The 27,542-nt window shown below is 45.3% G+C and overlaps 1 protein-coding gene across 5 annotated transcripts in view; it reads right to left on the bottom strand.

Moving 5' to 3' along the window:
- Window positions 1-27,542, bottom strand: part of GALNT13 (polypeptide N-acetylgalactosaminyltransferase 13) — a 455,667-nt gene that overhangs the window by 146,262 nt on the left and 281,863 nt on the right. For all 5 annotated transcript variants that reach the window (XM_075317226.1, XM_075317227.1, XM_075317230.1 and 2 more), the window contains exons 8-9: window positions 18,544-18,683; window positions 5,189-5,287 (exon numbers count right to left, since the gene is read on the bottom strand). In XM_075317226.1, the coding sequence (XP_075173341.1) occupies window positions 5,189-5,287; window positions 18,544-18,683 (239 nt within the window). The remainder of the gene's footprint in view (window positions 1-5,188; window positions 5,288-18,543; window positions 18,684-27,542) is intronic.

The raw sequence follows: 27,542 nt of genomic DNA, 5'->3' as shown, positions 1-27,542 counted from the left end.
GGCCCCTTTCTGATATAGAGACTAAAGGTTGCTTTACACGCTGCAATCTCACTAGCGAGATCGCTAGTGCGTGTACACGCCCCCATCGGTTGTGCGTCACGGGCAAATCGCTGCTCGTGGCGCACAACATCGCTCAGGCCCGTCACACTACTTACCTGCCTAGTGACGTCGCTGTGACTGGGGGTAGTTCGTTCTGCATCACAGCGACGTCACTAAGCGGCAGCCCAATAGAAGCAGAGGGGGCGGAGGTGAGCTGGACGAACATCCCGCCCACCTCCTTCCTTCCTCATTGCGGGCGGCCGCAGGTATGGTGAGATTCCTCGTTCCTGCGGTGTCACACATAGCGATGTGTGCTACCGCAGGAACAATGAACAACCTGCGTCCTGAAAAAGCAACGATATTTGGGAACTGGACAGCGTGTCAACGAGCAACGATAAGGTGAGTATTATCGCTCGTTAGCGGTCGCTTGTACGTGTCACACGCAACGACGTCTCTAACGAGAGCGGATGTGTGTCACCAATTCCGTGACCCCAACGATATCGCGTTAGCGATGTCGTTGCGTGTAAAGCGGCCTTTATGGCCCGATTCATCCTCAAGGTTATTGGTATTAAATTGCATAACTCATTGTTGCACAAAATATTTAGTTCCATTTTTTATGCCTGCTGTGAAGAGCGGATTCGCCATCCATTAAAATAAGGAGCACACCCAAATTTTTCTGAGCCCGTTTCCTGTAGGGGCCCTGTTTGGTCCAAAAGTTTAAAATTATGTCTTTTGTTGTAGGAAATAAACTTAAACATTAATAAATGAGGGATCAGATGGTCAAAAATAATCTAGAAAGAATAATAGAAGTGTCCCCTACATAACAATCGGGTGACAATGATGGGAGCTGTAATAGAAGTCATCAACAGCTGTGACCTCTGTATTTTTAGGACATAAACATTGTGAGCGAAATAGACTCCTTATACTCCAAACTAGTAAGATTTGATTTACGAGTATTCGGGAAATCAGTACAGCACACACGCTTTGTGGTGTACTGAAAGTTTCTGCTTTATTACATCATGTGACCAGTTTATATAGTACCCCAAACAAAGAAACAACTCCTCTGACCTATGCATCAATAAGAGCCACAGGGGTGTGTATAGAAATGTCAAACTTCTCCGGCCATCAGTGTTAGCTGAGCCCTATGACATCATTCATTCATAAGACAAGATGATTTCTATAAGAACAAAATGGATTGTTTTCTTTCACAACATTGAAACTTATATTTCAAGTTCATTTTTTTTAACTCTTCTGTTAAAAGCTCCTGTTTCCATTTTGCAAAAGGGAAAAACTTTAGATTGCGTCTGTAGTTTGGATGATAGAGAGGGCAGCAAAATCTTTTCATAACATCTCGTGGAGAAGCAAAGTCCCTATGGAATGACAATGGAGGAAGAATGACAGCCGTAGAGCCCATGGTTGCCAAAGGAAGACGGATCAGCGGATCTCCCCTGTGACTGCTGTAAATCACAAAGGCTGCAGGAGACGACGTGTAAATCAGGGACAGATATTTCTCAGAAACCATGCGGAATAATTGAAATGGAAATAAATTAAAAAACATATTGGCAAAAGTGCGGTCCTGAATCCGTTCCCCTAAATCAGATTAATTCATCAGCTATCGTAAATTACCGTCTGTGCGTTCACTCCAGAAGATATTTGAAACTTTCTATTTTTTTCGATGACGTGCGCTAACATTTTTTTTTAATTGTTTACAAAATATACAAATATTTTCCAGACGGTTCTGCTCTTGTTTGATTTATGGTTTTATTCTTTTATCCAATTCTTCATCTCTTACATTTCAGAACTAATGTTGGATGAAAACTGGATGACAGCGATTAATGACGGCCACTGAGGCGTCACCCAAAATTTTCTAAATACCTGAAATGGCATATAAATTTCCCTTTTTTCTGTACTTTTTTAAAGAGGACCAGTCAGCCCTCCTAACTTGCCATAATGTATCCTCAATGTATATAGGAAGCTATGTGAGGCTCATAATATGTATATATGTATAAGAGACTATGTGGGGGCTCATACTGTGTATAGGAGACTATGTGGGAGCTCATAATGTACAGGAGGCTATGTGGGGCTCATACTGTATTGGAGAGACTATGTGGGGGCTCATACTGTGTATAGGAGACTATGTGGGAGCTCATAATGTACAGGAGGCTATGTGGGGCTCATACTGTATTGGAGAGGCTATGTGGGGGCTCATACTGTATTGGAGAGGCTATGTGGGGGCTCATACTGTATTGGAGAGGCTATGTGGGGGCTCATACTGTATTGGGGAGGCTATGTGGGGACTCATACTGTATTTGGCAGGATATATGGGCCCTCATACTGTATTTAGGAGACTGTGGAGCTCTTACTGTATATATGGGGCTATGTGGAGGCTAATAATGTATCTAAAAGGGCTTTGTGGGGGCTCACATTGCATGTAGAGAGATTATATGGGGGCTCACATTTTATATAGAAGGGCTATGTAGGGGGCTCTACTTATGTTGGGGACTGTGTGGGGACTCATACTGTATATAGGGGGCTATCTGTAGGTTCACATGGTACATAGAAAGGCTATGTGAGGGCTCATATTGTATAAAGAGACTGTGGGGGCTTATACTGTATGAAGGGGCTGTGTAGGGGCTCATATTGTAAATGGGGGCTGTGTGGGGCTCATACTGTTTATAGGAGCTATATGTTGGCTCATACTGTATGTAAGGGGCTGTGTGGGGACTTATATTGTATATAGAGTGGCTATGTGGGCTCATGCTGTATATAGGATGCTATGTAGGGGGTTCATACTTTATACAGGGGGCTATATGGAGGCTCATACTGTATGTTGGGGGCTGTGTGGGGCTCATACTGTTTATATGGACTATATGTGGGCTCATACCATATGTAAAGGGCTGTGTGGGGACTTATACTGTATATTGGGAGGCTATGTGGGCTCATGCTGTATATAGGGTGCTATGTAGGGGGTTAATACTTTATACAGGGGGCTATATGGAGGCTCATACTGTATGTTGGGGCTCATGCTGTATATGGGTGGAGTGGGGGGCCTGTGCGGGGGCTCATGTTCTAAGTAGGGGAATGTCAGCATACTTAATTTCGCTAAAAATTAAGTGATACATTTAATATTAATATCAAATAATAATTATAAATAATATGTTAATATTAATATTGAGCAGAATTAATTTCAGCCTATTAAAGGGAACCTGTCATCAGAAATTTAGCTATAAACCTAAGTTTCCCCTCTGCAGCTCCTGGGCTGCATTCTAGCAATGTTCCTATAGTTTTTCTGGCCCCTTTTATACCAAAATAAACAGTTTATAAAGTTGTACCTTTTCGTATGTAAATTTCGTAAATTATCCATGGGGGCGGGCTCTCTGGTGTCCGTTACTGTCCTCCTGCCGATTTACGCCGCCTCCAAACGCTGAATTTCAAACCTCCGGACACCGCCCCTGGGCGCCCGAGGTCCCACGCATGCGCTGTGCGACTGTAGCGGGACTGTGCACTGCGTGCAAGCGTCACCGCTGGTGACGTTTTGTGCAGGCACAAGGTTATGGGCGGTACTGTGAGTGTCATCAGCAAGTGCCGCCCATAACCTCGTGACCGCACTTTCCCCTCTTCCTCCAGCGTTCTGCGCCGGCTAAATGACCAGACGTCACCTCCTTCCCAACGTACCCTGCAGCAGGAAATAGATGGGAGGAGCGGAGCAGGCCACCACAGGAGAAGCGGAGAGGATCTGAACGACGTACAGAGGGGAGAGCGCGCCCATGAGAGTATGGGCGGGCACTTGCGATGCAATCACAGCGCCGCCCATACTCGTGCCTGCGACCACGTCACTAGGTGTCCTGGCGTGCACGGGACCTCGGGCGCAGTGGGCGGCATCCTCAGGGATGATTTGGAGCATGGGGGACGGCGTAAGGGACAGCAACGGACACCAGACGGCCCGCCCCCATGGAGAATTTACAAGATGTTCATACCAAAAGGTATAACTTTATAAAGTATTTATTTTGGTTTAAAAGGGGGCACAAAAAGTACAGAAACCTTGCTAGAATGCAGCCCAGGAGCTGCAGAGGGGGAAACATTTAGGTTGAAAGCCAAATTTCTGATGACAGGTTCCCTTTAATTCAGCCCTTCATAGCAGTCACGGTCTCTCAGTGGTCCCTTAGAAAAATGAACTGCCCACTCCTGTTTTCCATGACTCAAGTTACCACTAGAGGGAGTATAGGAGCTTACTGCATACTGCTCTTTAGCTCCCTCTAGTGGCAACTGCAGGAAGCCAAAGAGTTGTCCTTTATCTTGATGTTTCTGTGTCATAAAAGCAATTTTCCTAGCATTCTGGAGTAAATTGCTTAGCAAAGTGGCAAAATTGTTGTGTAACTCAAGAGTCACAATAATTTTGTAACTTTTGGCGTTTGATTCCAATTTTTTGTGAAGTCGGGACCAGACGGTGCGCGGTAGGGATGTGACATCATCTAACTAATGACAAGCTGCGGCTTTCCTGTAGCCAGAAATCTTTCATTTTTTAACAACTATGGATTAAAAATTATTTTCTGCAACATTATGGATTACCAATGGCAAACCTGAGACCCTGCTTAGAGCTGTTTTTCCACATTTTTTTTTATACATTAGAAAATGAGCTAAAGTATAAATCAGGAATTTGGATAAAATCTTTTTTTTTTTGAAAGACTTTATTTTTTTCTTATATTACAATCTTTACTAAGAATAAAAAAAAAATCTTGCATATTTTACATTGGCCGCTAGAGAATTTTTTTAGCATATGACTTCCTGTTGTTTCAGGAAACTCACATATACATTAGATGCATTGAAGCATCTAATGAGCATGTGCAAAGGTCATTGTGAAGGGAGGGGGAGCAGGGCAGCTGTGACATCCGCTATAGTGATTGGTGGAGCTGTGTATAGATGTGTTACCTGTATTGTTATCCTGTTTCTACTGATATGGAGCTGCCGGTGTGAAAATTGTACAATTCCAGGTTTGTATGTTTTTTAATAAAAAAAATAAAACATTTTTATGACTTTTCTCATTAAGGATATACACTTAAACAACATATTGATCAACCTCTACTTTAATTTTTCAGGGTACCTGGTGTAATATTTTTCAGATTCCCTGTTTTAGTTCTCTGTGACTGACCTGATTCCCTCCCATGCCATGGCAGTTGAAGATGCCAACTTTTTCATTCTCCTTACGGCCCATGTTATCCAGACATTGGTTGGTCTCCACATTTCTGATCTATGAAGTAAAGAAAAATAAAGTTACTTAAACATTTTGTACTACAAATTCACTGTACACAATGTAACACAGGTGAGAAGAAGACACGAGCTCTCCTAGACCGTCCTGTTATCCTGTGGAGCAGATCTGGAGGAAAGGAGAACAACCACCAGGAGGGAGAAGACGATCGATCTCATGGTAGCAGGAAAAGTTACAATATGTCAATCAGAATAAATCTCAGAGTGAAGAACACAAAGCAAACAAAGAACGCAGCTAACATGTAGCACTGCGTCTATGTCTGCTAGAAAAGTTCATCTATCTTTTTATCTATCTGTCATTTATCCCTAAGACACACATTCAACTGAAGCAGGCGCTGGGGGTCGGCGGCCCCCCACCCCGATCGCAACCCCCTACGACCGTGATCGTTTCGCCCATCTATCTATCTATCTATCTATCTATCTATCTATCTATCTATCTATCTATCTATCTATCGATCCCTCTATCTATCCCTCTATCTATCTATCTATCTATCTATCTATCTATCTATCTATCTATCTATCTATCTATCTATCTATCTATCCCTCTATCCCTCTATCTATCTATCTATCTATCTATCCATCTATCTATCTATATATCTATCCATCTATCTATCTATCTATATATCTATCTACCTATCTATATAACTATCTATCTATCTATCTATCCCTCTATCTCTCCTATCTATCTATCTATCTATCTATCTATCTATCTATCTATCTATCTATCTATCTATCTATCTATCTATCTATCTATCTATCTATCTATATATCCCTCTATCTCTCCTATCTATCTATCTATCTATCTATCTATCTATCTATCCCTCTATCTATCTATCTATCTATCTATCTATCTATCTATCTATCCCTCTATCTCTCCTATCTATCTATCTATCTATCTATCTATCCCTCTATCTATCTATCTATCTATCCCTCTATCTATCTATCTATCTATCCCTCTATCTATCTATCTATCTATCTATCTATCTATCTATCCCTCTATCTCTCCTATCTATCTATCTATCTATCTATCTATCCCTCTATCTATCTATCTATCTATCTATCCCTCTATCTCTCCTATCTATCTATCTATCTATCTATCTATCTATCTATCTATCCCTCTATCTATCTATCTATCTATCTATCTATCTATCTATCTATCTATCTATCTATCTATCTATCTATCTATCTATCTATCCCTCTATCTACCTATCTATCTATCCCTCTGTCTATCTATCTATCTATCTATCTATCTATCCCTCTATCTACCTATCTATCTATCTAACTATCTATCTAGCTATCTATCTATCCCTCTATCTATCTATCTATCTATCTATCCCTCTATCTATCTATCTATCTATCTATCTATCTATCTATCCCTCTATCTATCTATCTATCTATCTATCCCTCTATCTATCCCTCTATCTATCTATCCCTCTATCTATCTATCCCTCTATCCCTCTATCTATCTATCTATCTATCTATCTATCTATCTATCTATCTATCTATCTATCCCTCTATCTATCTATCCCTCTATCTATCTATCCCTCTATCCCTCTATCCCTCTATCTATCTATCTATCTATCTATCCCTCTATCTATCTATCTATCTATCCCTCTATCTATCTATCCCTCTATCTATCTATCCCTCTATCTATCTATCTATCTATCTATCTATCTATCTATCCCTCTATCTATCTATCCCTCTATCTATCTATCCCTCTATCTATCCCTCTATCTATCTATCTATCTATCTATCTATCTATCTATCTATCCCTCTATCTAGCTATCCCTCTATCTATCTATCCCTCTATCTATCTATCTATCTATCTATCCCTCTATCTATCTATCTATCTATCTATCCCTCTATCTATCTATCTATCTATCTATCTATCCTTCTATCCTAGCTATCTATCTATCTATCTACCATTTTATCCTTCTATTTATCCATCCTTCTATCTATCTACCGTATTTTTCGCTTTATAAGACGCACTTTTGTTCCCCCAAATTTTGGGGAAAAGTTGGGGGTGCATCTTATAATCCGAATATACGGATCATATACTGCAGGGCCCAGGGGAGGTTGAGGCAGCTCTGGAGCAGTGCTGGAGGCTTGTGAAGGCTGCAGAAGGCTGGTGGAGGCTGCAGGAGGCAGCGGGAGATCTCCTGCTCCCACTCATATAATATGCACTGCCGCTGTCCATCGCCATGGTGCTGAAACTGCACCACGGTGATGGGCTGGGCAAGCAGCGCATTACATATTATATGTGACTGCGCCCCTCCTTTGATGGCACATGCCCCCCCCCTGTGGTAGATATGGCCCCCATGCTGCTGCCCATGGTAAAATAAAAAAGCTTTACTTACTGCCTCCAGCGCTGATCTCCAGTATCTCCCCGGTCTCCCTGCTGCCACTGTGATCAGGCACGCAGAGATGATGTAACTCTGCTGTGACGATCACATGACCGGCACCGAAAAGAAGGAAGTGGAGGAGCTCAGCAGCATGGAGGAAAACACGGGAGGACAGCGCTGGAGGAGATAAGTAAAGAGCTTTTTATTTTACTATGGGCAGCAGCATGGGGGCCATATCAAACACAGGGGGACGTGTGCCATCCATAGGGTGCCATGGGCAGCACAGGGGGATGTGTGCCATCCATAGGGGGCTATGGCCCGCACAGGGGAACGTGTGCCACCCATAGGGGCCATGGGCAGCACAGGGGGACGTGTGCCATCCATAGGGGGCCATGGCCAGCACAGGGGGATGTGTGCCACCCATAGGGGCCATGGGCAGCACAGGGGGACGTGTGCCATCCATAAGTGACCTGTACCGGCTGTAGGGGACGTGTGCCAGCAATAGGGGACGTGTGCCATCAATGGGGGACATGTGGCATCACTGGGGGACATGTGCCAGCACAAGGGGGCTATATTCAATAGAAGGGGGCCATATCCAGATTAAGGGGGCTAATTTTAGAATGGGGGGGCTGTGAGGGACATATACCCTATATGATTTGTTAGATGGACACTGGCATTATAAGACGGACTCTATTTAAGATTAAAAAAAAAAATCCTGTTTTCATACACCAAATTTGGGGGTGCATCTTATAATCAAGTGTGTCTTATAAAGCGAAAAATACTATCTATCACGATTTATTTCTTATCAAACTATGGAATCTATGTATAAATCCATGTACAGTAGATAGATATACAGTGGGTACGGAAAGTATTCAGACCCCTTTAAATTTTTAACTCTTTGTTTCATTGCAGCCATTTGGTAAATTCAGAAAAGTTCATTTTTTTCTCATTAATGTACACTCTGCCCCCATCCCCCATTTTGACAGAAAAAAACAGACATGTTGAAATTTTTGCAAATTTATTATACAAGAAAACCTGAAATATCACATGGTCATAAGTATTCAGACCCTTTGCTCAGACACTCCTATTTAAGTCACATGCTGTGGATTTCCTTGTGATCCTCCTTGAGATGGTTCTACTGCTTCATTGGAGTCCAGCTGTGATTAACTAAAAACATAGGACTTGATTTGGAAAGGCACACACCTGTCTATATAAGACCTCACAGCTCACAGTGCATGTCACACCAAATGAGAATCATGAGGTGAAAGGAACTGCCCAAGGAGCTCAGAGACAGAATTGTGGCAAGGCACAGATCTGGCCAAGGTTACAAAAGAATTTCTGCAGTATTCAAGGTTCCTAAGAGCACAGTGGCCTCCAAAATCCTTAACTAGAAGACGTTTGGGACCACCAGTACTCTTCCTAGACCTGGCCGTCCAGCCAAACTGAACAATCGTGGGAGAAGAGCCTTGGTGAGAAAGGCAAAGAAGAACCCCAAGATCACTGTAGCTGAGCTCCAGAGATGCAGTAGGGAGATGGGAGAAAGTTCCACAAAGCCAACTATCATTGCAGCCCTCCACCAGTCAGGCTTTTATGGCAGAGTGGCCCGACTGAAGCCTCTCCTCAGTGCAAGACATATGAAAGGCCGCATAGCGTTTGCAAAAAAACACATGACGGCCTCCCAGACTATGAGAAATAAGATTCTCTGGTCTGATGAGAAGAAAATATAACTTTTTGGTGATAATTCTAAGCAGTATGTGAGGAGAAAACCAGGCACTGCTCATCACCTGCCCAATACAATCCCCACAGTGAAACATGGTGGCAGCAGCATCATGCTATGGTGGTGTTTTTCAGCTGCAAGGACCGGACGACTGGTTGCAATTGAAGGAAGATGAATGCGGCCAAGTACAGAGATATCCTGGAAGAAAACCTCTTCCAGAGTGCTCTGGGCCTTAAACTTGGCTTACCTTCCAACAAAACAGTGACCCTAAGCACACAGCTAAAATAACAAAGGAGCGGTTTCAGAACAACTCTGTGACCATTCTTGACCGGCCCAGCCAGAGCCCTGACCTACTGTAAATCCAATTGAGCATCTCTGGAGAGATCTGAAAATGGCGTCCACCAACGTTCACCATCCAACCTGACGGAACTGGAAAGGATCTGCAAGGAAGAACGACAAAGGATCCCCAAATTCAGGGGTGAAAAACATCTTGCATCATTTCCCAAGAAGACTCATGGCTGTACTAGCTCAAAAGGAGCTTCTACTCAATACTGAGCAAAGGGTCTGAATACTTATGACCATATGATATTTTTTTGTTTAATAAATTTGCAAAAATGTCTACATTTCTGGTTTTTTTTCTGTAAAGATGGGGGATGGGGGCAGAGTGTACATTAATGAGAAAAAAATGAACTTTTTTTGAATTTACCAAATGGCTGCAATGAAACTATGAATGAAAAATGTAAAGCGGTGTGAATACTTTCCGTACCCACTGTAGATAGACACACACGTACAGTGCTGGCCAAAAGTATTGGCACCCCTGCAATTCTGTCAGATAATAATTTATTGTTGAAAATGATTGCAATCACAAATTCTTTGGTATTATTATCTTTTATTTTGCTTGCAATGAAAAAACACAAAAGAGAATGAAACAAAAATCAAATCATTGATCATTTCACACAAAACTCCAAAAATGGGCCAGACAAAAGTATTGACATCCTTAGCCTAAAGCGGGCTTTACACACTGCGACATCGCTACCGATATATCATCGGGGTCACGTCGGTAGTAACGCACATCCGGCGCTGGTAGCAACATCGCAGCGTGTGACGCAAATGAGCGACGATCAACGAGCGCAAATACGTGCGATATCATACCTCGTTGTCACGTCGCTCATTTCCATAATATCGGTGCAGCGACGGTACAATATTGTTTGTCTCTCCAGTGGCATCACACATCGCTGTGTGTGACGCCGCTAGAACGACAAACATCTCCTTACCTGCCTCCACCGGAAAAGGAGGAAGGAAGGAGGTGGCCGGGAGGTTCCGGCCGCTCATCTCCTCCCCTCCTTTTCTATTGGGCGGCAGTTTAGTGACGCTGCTGTGACGCTGAATGAACCGCCCCCTTAGAAAGGAGGCGGATCACCGGTCACAGCAACGTCGCAGGGCAGGTAAGTGTGTGTGACGCTGCCGTAGCGATAATGTTCGCTACGGCAGGGATCAACACATATCGGCCGTACGACAGGGGCGGGTGCTATCGCGCTCGGCATCGCTAGCATCGGCTAGCGCTGTCGCAGCGTGTAAAACCTGCTTAAGGCTATGTGCGCACTAGAAAAGTGATTTTTCTCAAGAAAATTTCTTGAGAAACTTCTGGGAGTTGAAGATTACCGCACCTACGGTGAAAAACCGCACCAAAACCGCGGGAAAAACGCATAGGTTTTTTGCCGCGGTTTTGCCGCAGGTTGGTCCCTGCGGTTTTTTTATGCTGAACTGCAATAAATAATATAGATAATAGATATATAATCGATAGACAGATAATGGATAGAGGGAAAGATGGATAGATGGAGAGATAGATAGATAGATAGATGAGAAAGACCTATATAATGTCCCATCCCCCTGCATATTCTAAGCTGGCACCCTTTAGTGACTTTCATGTGGCACTAAAGGGTGTCTAGCCTTTTATTTAGCCAAAAAAATAAATAATTAAAAAAAAAATGACGTGAGGTCCCCCCATCTTTTATTGCCAGCTAGGCTATAGCAGACGGTCGCAGCCTGCAGACCACAGCTGGCAGCTTCACCTTGGCTGGTAATCCAAAACAGAGGGCACCTCACGTTCTTATTTTACATTAAATACATAATTTAAAACAAAAAACTTGGGGTCCCCCCCAAATTGGATCAGCAGCCAAGGTAAAGCGAACAGCTGGGGTCTGATATTCTCAGACTAGGAAGGTCCACTGTTATTGGACACTCCGCAGCCTAAAAATAGCAGGCTGCAGTCGCCCCAGAAGTGGTGCATCCATTAGACGTGCCAATCCTGGTGCTTCGCCCCAACTCATCCATTGCCCTGGTGCGGTGGCAAACGGGTAATATGTGGGGTTGATGCCAGATGTGTAATGTGACCTGGCATCAAGCCCTGGGGTTAGTGATGTCACGCGTCTATCAGATACCCGACATCACAAAGCCAGTCAGTAAGAAATAAAAAATAGACAACAAAAAAGTTTTATTTGAAAAGACACTCCCCACATTCCCTCTTTCACCAATTTATTGACAAGAACAATCAAATCCAGGTCCGGCGTAATCCAATAAGGGGTTCCCATGACGATCCATACCATAGACACTGTCCCAGTCAATGAAGAACAGAATATTCCCCATTGGCTGGGAGAGCAATGCAGTGACTTGAGCTAACATCAATAGGTCAGCCCAGGTCACTGCAGGGGATGACAAGTGCTGCTGTCAGGAGGTTAGATGAGATCATTACCTGCTGGGATGATCTCCTGCAGTCCTGCCATCAGCGCTGTCACTGCCTTCTATGCCCGCCGCGTTCTCAGCAGTATCGCGAGAGCCTGTGACGTCACCGCTAGTGACAGTCTCGGGCCGTGGGCATAGACGGCAGTGACAGCAGTGACATCAGGAGGCAGGAGATCGTCACCGCAGGTAATGATCTCATCTCACCTACTGACAGCAGCACTAGTCATCCCCGCGGCTGCAGGGCGGGCAGCCGCGGCGCTGGAGCGGGACACAGACTGCACGGGCACCTGGAGGTCACATGGAAGCGCTTCTGTGCGGCGTCCAGGGAGTGTGACATCTGTGTTTACTCTGCTCCGCTTCCTCTTCTGTCATAATGACATCACTTCCTGCAAAACCGCAGGCAGCGATGAGCATTACCGCAGGTAAATAGCGGCTATACCGGGGGTATACCGCACATCATTTGCTACCTGCGGTATACCCCCGGTATTTCGCGATTACATTACAGTGAATGGAGTGAAATACCAGGTGTATACCGCAGGTACCTGCGGAAAAGAAGTGACATGCACATTTTGTCAAGAAATTTTCTCAAGAAAATCTTCAGAAAGAATTTTCTTGAGAAAAAAACGCAGTGTGCGCGCAGCGATTTTTTTTTCCCATAGGTTTTGCTGGGAAATGTCTGCAGAAAGATTTCAAACATTTCTCAAGAAATTTCCGCAGCAAAACCGCGGGTAAAACCGCGGGTAAAAACGCCTAGTGCGCACAAGGCCTTATACTTGGTTGCACAACCTTTAGCCAAAATAGCTGCGAACAACCGCTTCCGGTAACCAACAATGAGTTTCTTAAAATGCTCTGCTGGAATTTTAGACCATTCTTCTTTGGCAAACTGCTCCAGGTCCCTGAGATTTGAAGGGTGCCTTCTCCAAACTGCCATTGTGAGATCTCTCCACAGGTCTTCTATGGGATTCAGGTCTGGACTCATTGCTGGCCACTTTAGTAGTCTCCAGTGCTTTCTCTCAAACCATTTTCTAGTGCTTTTTGAAGTGTGTTTTGGGTCATTGTCCTGCTGGAAGACCCATGACCTCTGAGGGAGACCCAGCTTTCTCACACTGGGCCCTACATTATGCTGCAAAATTTGTTGGTAGTCTTCAGACTTCATAATGCAATACACACGGTCGAATATATATGCAGGAGGAAACAAGTATAAGCCGCGCTTAAAAACCACTGATGCAGAACTGATGTAAAATTTTCTTTTTTATTTCAGCATTCCAAGGACAAGGACCGTCTCCTTCTTCAGGGAAAAAGAAAATGAAAAAAAAAAAAGAAGAAGGAGACGGTCCTTGTCTCTGAAACGCGTTGAAATGCTGAAATAAAAAAGAAATTTTACATCAGTTCTGCATCAGTGGTTTTTAAGCGCGGCTTATACCCGTTTTCCTCCTGCATATATATTCACCACGTTTCTACGGGGCCGCTGCTTGAACCTCGCGAAAACTCACATGCGCTTAAGGGAGTTGTGACCCCATCAGGTGAGTGTACCTATTTCCTCTCTTTATCTCACGTTATACCGGGTAAGACCCTATTGTGCCTTCTGTCTCCCCATCTCTAGTATATGCACACAGTCAAGCAGTCCAGTGCCAGAGGCAGCAAAGCAACCCCAAAACATCAAGGAACCTCTGCCATGTTTGACTGTAGGGACCGTGTTCTTTTCTTTGAATGCCTCTTTTTTTTTCCTGTAAACTCTATGTTGATGGATTTTCCCAAAAAGCTCTACTTTTGTCTCATCTGACCAGAGAACATTCTTCCAAAACGTTTTAGGCTTTCTCAGGTAAGTTTTGGCAAACTCCAGCCTGGCGTTTTTATGTCTCAGGGTAAGAAGTGGGCTCTTCCTGGGTATCCTACCATACAGTCCCTTTTCATTCAGACGCCGACGGATAGTACAGGTTGACACTGTTGTACCCTCGGACTGCAGGGCAACTTGAACTTGTTTGGATGTTAGTCGAGGTTCTTTATCCACCGTCCGCACAATCTTGCGTTGAAATCAATTTTTCTTTTCCTTCCACATCTAGGGAGGTTAGCCACAGTGCCATGGGCTTTACACTTCTTGATGACACTGCGCACCGTAGACACAGGAACTTTCAGGTCTTTGGAGATGGACTTGTAGCCTTGAGATTGCTCATGCTTCCTCACAATTTGGATTCTCAAGTCCTCAGACAGTTCTTTGGTCTTCTTTCTTTTCTCCATGCTCAATGTGGTGCACACAAGGACACAGGACAGAGGTGGAGTCAACTTTAATCCATGTCAACTGCTGCAAGTGTGATTTAGTTCTTGCCAGCACCTGTTAGGTGCCACAGGTAAGTTACAGGTGCTGTTATTACACAAATTAAAGAAATATCACATGATTTTTCAAACCGTGCCAATACTTTTGTCCACCCCCTTTTTTATGTTTGGTGTGGAATTATATCCAATTTGGCTTTATGACAATTTTTTTTATTTTTTTTCATTGAAGACAAATTAAATGAAGATAATACCAAAGAATTTGTGATTGCAATCATTTTCAAGAAGAAACTGAGTATTATCTGACAGAATTGCAGGGGTGCCAATACTTTTGGCCAGCACTGTATATAGATAGTTCGATAAAGTATCTAATTGTTCTGTGCACATTTGGTGTAATATACTAGTTATTTTTAAGAGGCTACACTAGTTATTCTCCAGCAAACACATTTTTGATGTTACAGTTCCTTTAAGGCATTTTTCACCCTGCGAAGCTCTTTTGATGCCATAGAGACTTGTTTTTCTTCTGCGAATATTTCCCAGCGATATTCCTGGCAGAATATTGTCAATACCATGTATAAAATACACATGCCGTTTTCTGAGGAAATGCTAAATCACATCCTGAACACACAGTCACTGTACCAAATTAGGAACAAAATAGAACATAATTAAACACCAGGGGCCTTGTTTGCAGGAGATGCCGTGATGTTTGAGCTTGCACAAATGAGTTTGCAAGCTGTATTCATTATGTGCCAGTCTGAACGCTCCAAATAGCCGCACACACAACGCTCCGCGCAAATCACATATTCACATTTATTTTAAAACATCCACTAAACATAACAGGTTAAAGACACACAGTGAGCTATGGTATATCATATATGTGCATATGGAGGATATACAACTACTCATGGGCGAGGAGATTTCACAACCTAAAAAGCAACTGCACCAAAAATTACTAATAATACACAGATATTAGAATTAGGTCCTATTTACTTCTCTAATCAATCACTATCCTTCTATCTATCTATGTATCTAACTTTCCGCTTATCTATCCATCCATCTACCTCTTTATCATCTATCTATCCATCCATCCATCCATCTCTCTATCCATCACTACGAAATCATATCTAGGGTTGGGTGACAGGTGAGCATGGGTGGGCACCCACCTAGTGTGCTACCTCTTGTTTCCTTGACATCCATCTATCCATCTCTCTTTCTATCTGTGCCGCCCCCGTGCCAGCAGCTGGCGCTGCTCGGATACGGGCCTTCGGGGCTGGTGGCTCGAGGCTCTCTGGACCCGGGGGTCTCACGGACACGCCGAATAAATGGGGGGACGTATATGTACGGGCTGGGCCGTATTAAGTTTGTGACGCCACCCACGATGTGTGGTGAGGTGGGACACCACCACTGCTGTTACGGGGCACCCGGGGGAGATGTTGTGCAGCAAGTTGTTAACCCCTCCGTGGGCAGGGATGGTGGCCCCTGGACCCAGTTGCTGCGTGCAGGGGATGCTGGTATACTCACAGTTAGTAAAACACACAAGTCTCTGGTAAACCAAGGTGATGGTGGCCAGTGCCGCTGCCGGTTGTGTTCTTGTCCCCCACCCGGCTGGTGGTCTCTTCCTTTTCCTGCACTGCTGTGTAAGATGGACTTTCCTAGTGTGAAACTCAGGAGTCCTCTCCCGGCTGGATGTAGCCTAAGGAGCGGTGCCCGCAGACGCTGGCCCATGGGATCTATGGGCCCCGATGGTGACCTCTTATCCCTAATCGGTGGGCTGTTGTCTTCTATGAGGGACTTTGGGTGGGAGAGGACCTCTAGTCCTGGCCTAAATCGTTTAATTAACCAGCTCCAGTTGGTTCTGGTCCTGGCTTCAGAGTCCGAGTACACCCCTTTGTGCTACGGTTTCCGGGTCGGTTCCCCGTTTCGGTACCGGCTTGCTACAACCCTGTTCCAGTCCACCTCGGTTCCACCGAGCCGTCTTCCCGTCTCCTGCTGACGGAGACCATCGTCTGCCTCTTAGTCAGTGGCACAAGGGCCCCTACCCTGGTACCGTTCAACTTGAACTTCCCTGCTGGAGCTACCCCTAGCCCCTGCCCACACTCCTCTCCAAACTGAACTCAAAGCAAATCTGCCTGTTTTCCCGCCCCGGGCTGTCTAGACCCCTGGGTGGGCGTGTCCCAAATGCCTGGTCACGCCCACTGGTGTGTCTATCTGTCCCTAAGGGGGGGTGACTAGGGTTTCTAGGTTGGTTGTGTGTTTCCTAATGAGGGAAGGTGTTATGCAGGGGCCTACCTGTGACTACCTAGTTTTGTCATCTATCTATCTATCTATCCATCTCTCTGAACTCTCATCAAGGGTTAGGTAAGCAGGGGTAGGCACCCACCTAGTGTGCTACATCTTGTCTCTCTGACATCCATCCATCTATTCATCCATCTATCTATCCATCTATCCCTCTACCTATCCCTCTATCTATCTATCTATCTATCTATCTATCTATCTATCTATCCATCTATCCTTCTATCTATCCCTCTATCTATCCCTATATCTATCCCTATATCTATCCCTCTATCTATCCCTATATCTATCTATCTCTGTATATCTATCTATCTATTTATCTATCCCTCTATCTATCCCTCTATCTATCCCTCTATCTATCCCTCTATCTATCTAGCTATCTATCTCTGTCTATCCATCTATCTATCCACCTATATGAACGCTCATCTAGGGTTGGGTGATGGGTAAGCATGTGTAGGCACCCACTTAGTGTGCTATCTCTTGTCTCCCCAGGGATGGAGCGCAATTTGCAAAAGAATATTGCTGTGCCTGCAGTCGCCCGGGATTGCAGGCACACAGGTGAGCAGTGTCACTGAGTCTTTTCATTTGCACTTGAACAAGAGGTAAACCACCACTACATGCAAGACTCAGCTTGGTATCTGTGGACTCTCCACACACGCTTAGATCGGAATCCGGTGGTGCTCTGCTTTCAAGTAAAAAAGCACAATATTCCTTGGGAGAAGAAAAAGCGGCACATCACCTTCCTTTAAAAAACTTTATCTTCTTTATTCACAATTCTTAAAACAGCGAACATGCAGGGAGAAGCAGGGAGCATAAGGACTACAGCTGTTTCGTGTTCAAACAGGTAACACTTGTAGAGGTCCCTCCTCTACAGGAGAAGTGTTATTTGTTTGAACACAAAACAGCTGTAGTCCTTATGCTCCCTGCTTCTCCCTGCATGTGCCGCATTTTCTTCTCCCATGGAATATTTCAGAGTCTTTTAACACCACTCTCTTCGGCAGCCCCCAACCATCGTTTCCTCCCTGCATTCCATTGTATTTTCATCCATAAAAGATGCGAATACAATTGAAGAAATATGGACCGCCAGGAACAAGAGCAGAGGAGCTCTAATCAGCTCGCTGCTTTGACTGTTACTCCTGAAGAACAGAGGCAACTTCTGGCACTTGGCGCCCAACATGGGACGTCAAGTTTTGCAATGATATCACGGCTTCCTGCCACCTAGCACCCACTGTAACACAATGGGGAGCCACGTTAGGTCTCTTCTACTGTTTCAATCAGTCAGTATCAGTCTATTTAATCGCCTCAGGATGGTGCTGGGGAACATCTATCTATTTATCATCCGTCTGCTGTATGTGTTTTTTACAGTCCCATAGACTTCCATTGACCCTTTTCAGATGTGCTGATGCTAAAAATCAGACATGGATCAGACACCACCCGTACTGGAAACATTGACGCGTGAAGAAGGCCTAATAGGAGTGATTAACCCTCCATATTCCTTTATGATATGTGCAAATTTCCTACTAGGGCAAATGATTATGTCCCAATTGGAAAACCCCTTTATGTATGCACTTGAGTACACTTTATAGAGCTTACTTTACATGACTATATCGCAATGACTCAAAATCTACAAGTTTAATTCAAATTTCAGCTTTTGTTTACACGCCTACATAAATGGGTAATTTATAGCCACAGGTGTCCAAGGAATAACAACATTATGTTCTAAGTTCATTTCCCAATTGTGAAATATTAATATTTCTGTCAAAATCTGTCAAGTGCAAAGCAACCTATAGAGAGCAAAGTAAACTAACAGGCTGCACATTAACTACAGCATGACAGGTTAATGAGATGAAATAGGACAAAGAAAATAAACCATACCTCACCAAGAGAAAAGTAACGTCGCGGAATCTGGGAGTCCGGATAGATCGTCTCTAGGTACCAAGAAAAGGGTTTACATTTCAGTTGTTCTCGAAGGGATTTCCTCTCTGTTACATCCCCATAATCAACCTTGACAACACCTGGAACATTGGAAGAAGGAGTTTAGAATCTTAGTGTTTTCCCAAATAAAGTGATTATCTCAATTGGCAACGGAAGTAGAAGAATTCAGAGAAGCCTGGATGACAACCAACACGGCAGCAATTCCAGTTACCACGAGGATCGGCAGTTGTAGTAATGTGTTAGTTAATGATAATGTTTAACTGTATAACTGTTAGTCTGGAGACCCCCTATAACAGCAGTCTGGATGTACAGACTGGAGAACCCCTATAACAGCAGTCTGGATGTATAAACTGGAGCCCCCAATAACAGCAGTCTGGATATGTGGTCTGAAGCCCTGTATAAAAGCAGTCTGCATATGTAGTGTGGAGCACCCTGTATACTGGAGCCCCCTGTAGTATGGAGTCCCCTGCAGGCTGGAGCCCCATGCAGTCTAGATTTATAGTCTGGAGCCCATGTAGCCTGGAGCCCCCTGCAGTCTCAAATCCCCTACAGTCTGGATGTGTAGTCTGGAGCCCCCTGCGGTCTGGAGCTCCCTGCAGTCTGAAGTCCCCTGCAGTCTGGAGCCCCCTGCAGTCTGGAGTCCCCTGCAGTTTGAAGCCCCCTGCAGTCTGGAGCCCCCTGCAGTCTGGAGCACCCTGTAGTTTGGAGCCCCCTGTAGTCTGGAGCCCTCTGCAGTCTGGAGCCACCTATAACTACAGTCTGGATGTGTAGTCTGGAGCCCCCTGCGGTCTGGAGCTCCCTGCAGTCTGGAGTCCCCTGCAGTCTGGAGCCCCCTGAAGTCTGGAGTCCCCTGCAGTTTGGAGCCCCCTGCAGTCTGGAGCCCCCTGCAGTCTGGAGCCCCCTGTAGTCTGGAGCCCCCTGCAGTCTGGAGCCCACTGTAGTCAGAAGCCCTCTGCAGTCTGGAGCCCCCTGTAGTCTGGAGCCCTCTGCAGTCTGGAGCCCACTGTAGTCAGAAGCCCTCTGCGGTCTGGAGCCCCCTGCGGTCTGGAGCCCCCTGTGGTCTGGAGCCCCCTGCAGTCTGGAGCCCCCTGTAGTCTGGAGCCCCCTGCAGTCTGGAGCCCCCTGTAGTCTGGAGCCCTCTGCAGTCTGGAGCCCTCTGCAGTCTGGAGCCCCCTGTAGTCTGGAGCCCTCTGCAGTCTGGAGCCCTCTGCAGTCTGGAGCCCCCTGTAGTCTGGAGCCCTCTGCGGTCTGGAGCCCCCTGCAGTCTGGAGCCCCCTGTAGTCTGGAGCCCTCTGCAGTCTGGAGCCCTCTGCAGTCTGGAGCCCCCTGCGGTCTGGAGCCCCCTGTAGTCTGGCTGTGTTATGTAGTAGTTACAGGAATGTTCTGTGCTCAGAATTTCATACGGTAATTGTGTTACATATTATCATAGTCTGTGAATATTAAAGCTGTTTCCTCCGCATTCGTCTGCCTCATTCATTGTGCTCAATAATCCCTAATGAAACTTTAAATATGTTGTCTACAACTATACACCAACCTAAACAAACACTTCATTATACATGGAACGGTTTGATGTTTTAGCGATGGCGAATGCAATTTTAATGAAACCCACTGATACAAGAGAGCTGTAAACGGCAGACATGATGGGCGCTCTCTCTAATTGCATTGTCCATGGATTTGTGTTTGCCTTTCTAATCCATATGTCTTTGTTCTCGTTAATCTTTTTTTGATGTTGCATTCTTTTAGATCCTTCTATTTATCTCTTAGAAGACAGAAGTAGGATGAAAACGAGTCAATTTCTATTAACAAGCTTATGTTTTCTGCTCTCTCGCTGCTTGGTTACCAAGACGTGGCAAAGAAATGTAACGGCAAAGAGACAGAAGACGGCGTATCGAGCCGCGAAATCTGCAGGAACTCAATTCATTTCTACATGAGTTGAGAATTTCCGTAAGGTCGACATAAAAGCCGTTTTGAAGGGGTTTTAATAAATGAAAATATTTCTTAAATCACATGAGGCTTTAGATATCTGATATGGAAGATCCAACATCCGTTGTGATGTTGCTGCTGCCATCTGGTAGTCCCAATGACAACACTTCCAAATCCAAGGGCGGGCATTTCCTTGGTATGACCTGTGCAGCGCCAATTGAAGGCGTCCAATTCCACTCCCAAAGCTGGTTCATTGTGTATGTGTCCACCCCTGCAAGTTTCGATCCTCAACTACTCCAGTCTGAGACGTCATTGGGATCTCCAACGCGTTTTCATGCACAAATGGGGGTGAACTGCACTTTGCTTTGGAAGAAAGCCCTGGAATTAGGGGTTGAAATTTTGATACAAAGCTTTAAATCTCCTCCATAGATATAAAGTAAGGCCCATTTCACACTGCGTTCCTCTCCTCGTTGAGTGGTGCCGGCGGGGCTTCCATCTGAATTTCCTGCAAAACGGGTTTCGGATGTATGCGCCCGTGGGGGGCACTGACTATAATGGTGCAGACGGAGTTACCGTGTGCCGTGTCACGCCCCATTTTCAGGAGTATACACTTACTGGAGGCGGACATCCAGATATGGTAAACTGCGTCTTGGTGTCCACCTCCAATTAGCATATACCCCCTAAAACCCAGACATAGTAGATTGCACCTTGGTGTCACCTCAAATTAGCGTATACCCCCAAAAATGGTGCATTACAGAGCACATGGTTACACCATTTTCAGTGGCCCCATCGGCGCATACGTCTAAAGCCCGTTTGGAAAGAAGCCCTAACGGGAACACTGATTGGAGAGAAGAACGCAGTGTGAAAGCGGCCTAAAAGGGTTTGTTAATTACTTGGACAATCCCTTCTCAATCCCTATTGTTTACCCACAATAAAATAATAACATTTATACTCATCACCGGTGCTGGCATTAGTCGAACGGTGTTCGCACTGGCTCTCCTGGGGATTGCATGACATAATCAATCAGCCTGAAGCCAATCAGTGGTGCCTTCACTCTCTCCATTTCTGGATACATTGAACAAAGAAGTGAGACCTGAGGCTGCTGTCTCACTTCATCCAGATGTCAATTACATCATATAGAGGGGAGAGTGACGCCAGCGTTGATTAGTCTCAGGGATTACGTGACATATGAGCGTCACCTGATCCCTGGGAGAGTCAGTGCCTACAACTCTGGAATGGAGCAGACACCAAAGGTGAGTATGGGTGATATTATTTTACTATTGAAATACATATTGAATGCGACTATTGGAAATCCTTTTAAAGGCGTTATCCCGCAAACAACATTTTTCACCTATCCATTGAATATCTAACATTGTTCACCTATTCCTTAGATAGGTGATACATGGATGATTCTGGAGATCCATGAGGTCAGGAAGACCAGGGGTACTGTAAGCTTCATGTGCTTAAAGCAGTGGTGTGCAAGCATGGCCATCACTACGCTATTTGTTTCTATAGGTTTATAGGAACAGTAGAACTCATACATGATTACGCCAATGGGTAGTGAATGGAGTATTTAGCATGTGCATTCCCACTGGATTCACACAGGGTGCACACCACTGTTCTTGAGAATGGTGGGATCCCAGTGATCAGATACCAACAAATTTTCAAAAAATTGCAATTATCATCTATTTAATAGTTGCTGATTGCTGAGGGTCTGGCCATGATGGGGGTTCTCCAGCAATTGAGAGAACAAGGCTGTAGAATCTAGAGAACAGTCTATGGGACTACCGGAGAAGACTGAGTAGACAGCTTGACTTTTTCCTAAAGTCCCATAATTAATTAATGAACCAGAGGGGGAGCATTTGCACCTCCTCTCCATTGACGGTGGGGTTCTTTAGATTCATGTACTCTGGGTCCCAGAACTTTGTTCTCTGGATTGCTTGTGTGACACCCTGGACTACCCAGGTAGTCACAGTTAGTGCCCCGCACAACACCTGTCCCCTAAAAAGGTGTCAGCAGCCAACCATTAAAACCTAGTCACCTCCCTTAGGGCTTGATGGGCACACCAGGGGGCGGAGCCAGGTGGTTGGCCCCGCCCACCGATGAGTTCAGAGAGCCTGAGGCAGGAAACACAGTTGAGTTTGAAAGTGGATTTGAGAGGAGTGAAGGAGAGTGGAAGCAGGCCTGTGCCCATGTCTGCAGCAGTCTGACAGGTGCCAGGGTTGGAGCCCAGGCACCTTTGGCTAGGAGGCTTACGGTAGCCTCAGCCTGCAGGAGTCGGGAAGATGGCTCGGTGGAATGTGGTGGACCGGGACAGGGTAGTGGGCCGCCGGAACCGACCCGAGGAACCGACTCGGAAACCGGAGCACAAAGGGGGGTACTCAGACCCTGAAACGAGGTCCAGAAAAGACTAGACTGAGTTAATTAACTGATTGCGGTCTGGACTATAGGTCCTTTCCCACCCAAAGTGCCTCATAGAAGACAACAGCCCACCGAGGGGGATAGAAAGCCACTGCACAGGCAGAGAGATCCCACGGGCCAGCATCTGCGGGCAAACGTGCTCTCCCGACATCCACAAGGCCGGGGAGCGGACTTCCGATGCTGAAGCGCAGGTAGCCCACAAACACACACCACAGTGCAGGAGAAAGGCAAAGACCACCAACCGGGTGGGGGACCAGACGCAGCCGGCTGCGGGCACCGACCACCATCAACTTGGTTTACCAGACACTCATGTACATTACTAACTGTGAGTACAACAGTGCCCTCCGGCCGCGCACCTCCCTGCACCGCCCTACCACTACCCCAACGGGCCCTGGGGCCACCATCCCTGCCCATGGAGGGGTTAACAACTTGCTGCAAAACATCTCCCCTGGGTGCCCCCGTAACTGCAGCGGTGGTGCCTACCTTCACCACATCCCGTGGGTGGCGTCACGAACTTAACCACAGCTTCGGCCGTACACCTATGTCCCCTAAACCGCCAGCCCCTTTCAGATCAAAGTGACCACAGGGCCCCCGGGTCCGGAGACGCTCGAGCCACCCACCAGCGAGCCCGGATCCGAGAGGCTCGGTTGCAGCCGAGCCCGGGGCGGTACACTTGGCAGAGCAGCCAGACCCCCAGCAATCAGCAAGTTATTCCTTGCTATTCCTATGGATAATGAATAACTTCAGATTTTGGGAAAACCACTTTAAAGAGAATATGTAACCAGATCAAAATAGGCTGGTTTTTAACTTAATCTTACTTCCATTGCTCTCCTTAGTTCTCAGCTTTTTTCTTTTTTAAAATCTGCCATATGGTTCCAGAGGTATGGGCTTTTTATTGAGTGCTACCTTTATGGTTTTGCTAAGGGAGGCGTGGCTCACAGACCCCCTGAAGTCACATGTTTATACATTATCCTGTAAGCCACACTCCCTTTGTATAGACCATAAAACTAATCACTACATAGAAAGGTTCCTATCTCTGGAATCATAAGTCGGATTTTGAAAAAGAAAAAGGAGAATACTCATATGAGCAACAGAAATAAAATATGATACGAAAACTGGCTACTTTTGACCAGGTGACAGGTCCCCTTTAAGTAACAAAATTATAACTATCTATAGCCACCACTGGAGGAAGCTTAGGAACTTACTCTTTACATTTCATCATTTAACTCTATGGCCATGGAGAGGATTTGAACTTCTGTATGAAAATAGCTAAGCTCAGAACACAATTAAAATACTGTATTTTCCGGTTTATAAGACGCACTGGATTATAAGACGCACGCCAAATTTAGAGGAGGAAAATAGGAAAAAATAGCTTTTAGTGTTAAAATGAGGGTCCGTCTTACAATCCTAGTGCGTCTTATAATATCTCACCGGGGGGAGCAGCTCAGGAGGCAGGGTCGGCGATGCTGTGAGCTCGGAGGAGGGGATGTTGCGGCTCAGGAGGGTCAGTGGATAGAGAGTCGACAATACTGCGGGCTCGGGTGTATCGCGGCAGCAGGCGCCATTTATCTACCGGCAGACTGCAGGCTCCATTGAATCACTCGCGGTTGAGATAAAATACAAGAAAATGGCTGCAGAGGCGGCTTATGCGCAGATAGGACTCCGTGGCCATTTTCTTGAAGTCCATTGTGTCAGTCTGCGCACATGCTACCTCTGCAGCCATTTTCTTGAAGTCGATCGCATCAACCGTGGGCGATTCAATGGAGCCCTCAGCCCACTGTCACATCAATGGCACTTGCCGCATTGCTCACCCTCCATCCTTTGACCCTCCTGAGCCGCTCCACTACAGTGACACCTCCTCCTCCGAGCCCTCAGTATCGATGACCCTGCCTCATGTGACCTTGCTCCACCACCGCCGCCCCGGTAAGCCATATCTGGATTATAAGACGCACCCCCATTTTACCCCCAGTTTTTTGGGGAAAACAGTGTATCTTATAATCCGGAAAATATGGTATGTAATTAATTAACACAGAATCTCAGACCTAAAATCATGGTACATCAGTAGTTAAGAACTGACCCCCATATGGTTAACCAAGAGCAGAGTAACCCCCTGATGATGATTTATTTTTAACGCTGTAGATGCAAACTGGAGAAAATTAATTCTGCCTCCCATTCAGGCATTTCTGTCAGTTAATTAAATTTTAATTTTCTCACCAATATGTAGATTTTTATTAAACCATTCACAACTAACATTGAACGAAAATTACTTTCAGTCCCACATGCCCCAAAGTAGAAACCCTTAGTAACGAAACCCGCTCGCCGGCAGCGCACTACATACATAATTGGGACTCAGCGGGTGGTGAAACCAGTACAAGACGTGATGGCGGAGCACTAATCAATGCCGGATACTTTTTTTCTGTAAATATGCAAGTTACTATTCAGATTCTTCATTTCTAAACAGAACCACTGATTACTGCATCTAATATGGAATAATCGCACATATCATCTGGTCGTGAAACGCGTGTAGCCATGAAGATTTTACCACCAGATTTTGATGCATCTACAAATCTAAAATGTATAAGAATATAAGCGGTCATAGAGGAGTTCCTGAATATTATACAGGCGCTAACCTACAGGGGGACGCCTAAACGTCTTTTTCATTTAGAGTAATTTATAGAATGGGATAGTTTGACGCTGTTTCGTACATATACAGATCCGCTGCTGGAAAACCTCTTGGGTGAAGAAAAACTAATATTCATCCTTTGGAAGTTAAAAATAATGTCTATCCAATATTTCTACAGCTATCAGAATGTTGCGCATGCGCAAAGCATTCTCAATGCATGCGCAGTAGATTCTATTCTGTGGGCAAAGGCATCTGTTTGTGAAGTCAGTAAAGGACATGAACCGGGTCTGGAACAAATGGAAAGCTCTAGTGTCTAAAGATCTGTATGAGATGGGTTACAAATGTTTTTGTGTTCACTGATGAACCCCTTTTTTTAAAAAAAAGGAGGAAAGATGTGACAGTCAGTCACTGAGTGACTCAGGAGAAGAAACTTCCAACACAAGCCTTCTGCCTTGCCGGAAGAGTTAATCAGTGCCTATGCAATGCTGCTATCATGGTTCCAATTTGTGAAGCATCTTGTTCTCTGTGATATATTCTGTCATGCTCTCCTGCAGAGCCGATACTTGCCTGTTCTGTCGCGCAGAGCATTTTGTAGGTTTAGATGCTCTGTTGTTTGTCTTGAGCTCCTGTGGACGGATTGTTTTCCCAGCTCTGGGTCCTACTCTGGTGCTGGGAGGAGATTACTCTGTTGCGCCTCATGGTGATTGCTCTGCTTCATTAGGGAGCATGCTCTCCGGAACATCACCAGTCTTGTTTCCTGGTTCTGCAGTAAGTGCTCCTGGCTCCCATTTGTGTACAGTCATGGCCAAAAGTTTTGAGAATGACACCAAAATGATATTTTCACATGATCTGTTGCCCTCTGGTTTTTAATTGTGTTTGTCTGATGTTTACATCACATACAGAAATATAATTGCAATCATATTATGAGACCAAAAGGTTATATTGACAGTTAGGATGAGTTAATGCAGCAAGTCAATATTTGCAGTGTTGACCCTTCTTCTTCAGGACCTCTGCAATTCTCCCTGGCATGCTCTCAATCAACGTCTGGATCAAATCCTGACTGATAGCTGTCCATTCTTGCATAAGCAATGCTTGCATTTTGCCAGAATTTGTTGGTTTTTGTTTGTCCACCCGTCTCTTGATGATTGCCCACAAGTTCTCAATGGGATTAAGATCTGGGGAGTTTCCAGGCCATGGACCCAAAATCTCTATGTTTTTTTCCATGAGCCATTTAGTGATCACCTTTTCTTTATGGCAAGGTGCTCCATCATGCTGGAAAAGGCATTGTTGGGCGCCAAACTGCTCTTGGACAGTTGGAAGAAGTTGCTCTTGGAGGACATTCTGGTACCATTCTTTATTTATGGCTGTGTTTTTAGGCAAGACTGTGAGTGAGCCGATTCCCTTGGCTGAGAAGCAACCCCACACATGAATCGTTTCCGGATGCTTAACAGTTGGCATGAGACAAGACTGGTGGTAGTGCTCACCTCTTCTTCTCCTAATAAGCTGTTTTCCAGATGTCCCAAACAATCGAAAAGGGGATTCATCTGAGAAAATGACTTTACCCCAGTCCTCAGCAGTCCACTCCCTGTACCTTTTGCAGAATATCAGTCGGTCCCTGATGTTTTTTCTGGAGAGAAGTGGCTTCTTTGCTGCCCTCCTTGAAACCAGGCCTTGCTCAAGCAGTCTCCGCCTCACAGTGCATGCAGAAGCACTCATACCAGCCTGCTGCCATTGCTGAGCTAGCTCGGCACTGCTGGTAGTCCGATCCCGCAGCTGAAACAGTTTTAAGATACGGTCCTGGCATTTGCTGGTCCTTCTTGGGCGCCCTAGAGCCTTTTTGGCAACAATGGAACCTCTCTCCTTGAAGTTCTAGATGATGCGATAGATTGTTGACTGAGGTGCAATCTTTGTAGCTGCGATACTCTTCCCTGTTAGGCCATTTTTGTGCAGAGCAATGATGGCTGCACGTGTT

The sequence above is a fragment of the Anomaloglossus baeobatrachus genome, chromosome 7, assembly GCF_048569485.1.
Source record: "Anomaloglossus baeobatrachus isolate aAnoBae1 chromosome 7, aAnoBae1.hap1, whole genome shotgun sequence".
Classification (NCBI taxonomy): Eukaryota; Metazoa; Chordata; class Amphibia; order Anura; family Aromobatidae; genus Anomaloglossus; species Anomaloglossus baeobatrachus.
The sequence above is the reverse complement of the archived record's forward strand: the minus strand, read 5'-3'. Positions and strand labels throughout refer to the sequence as shown.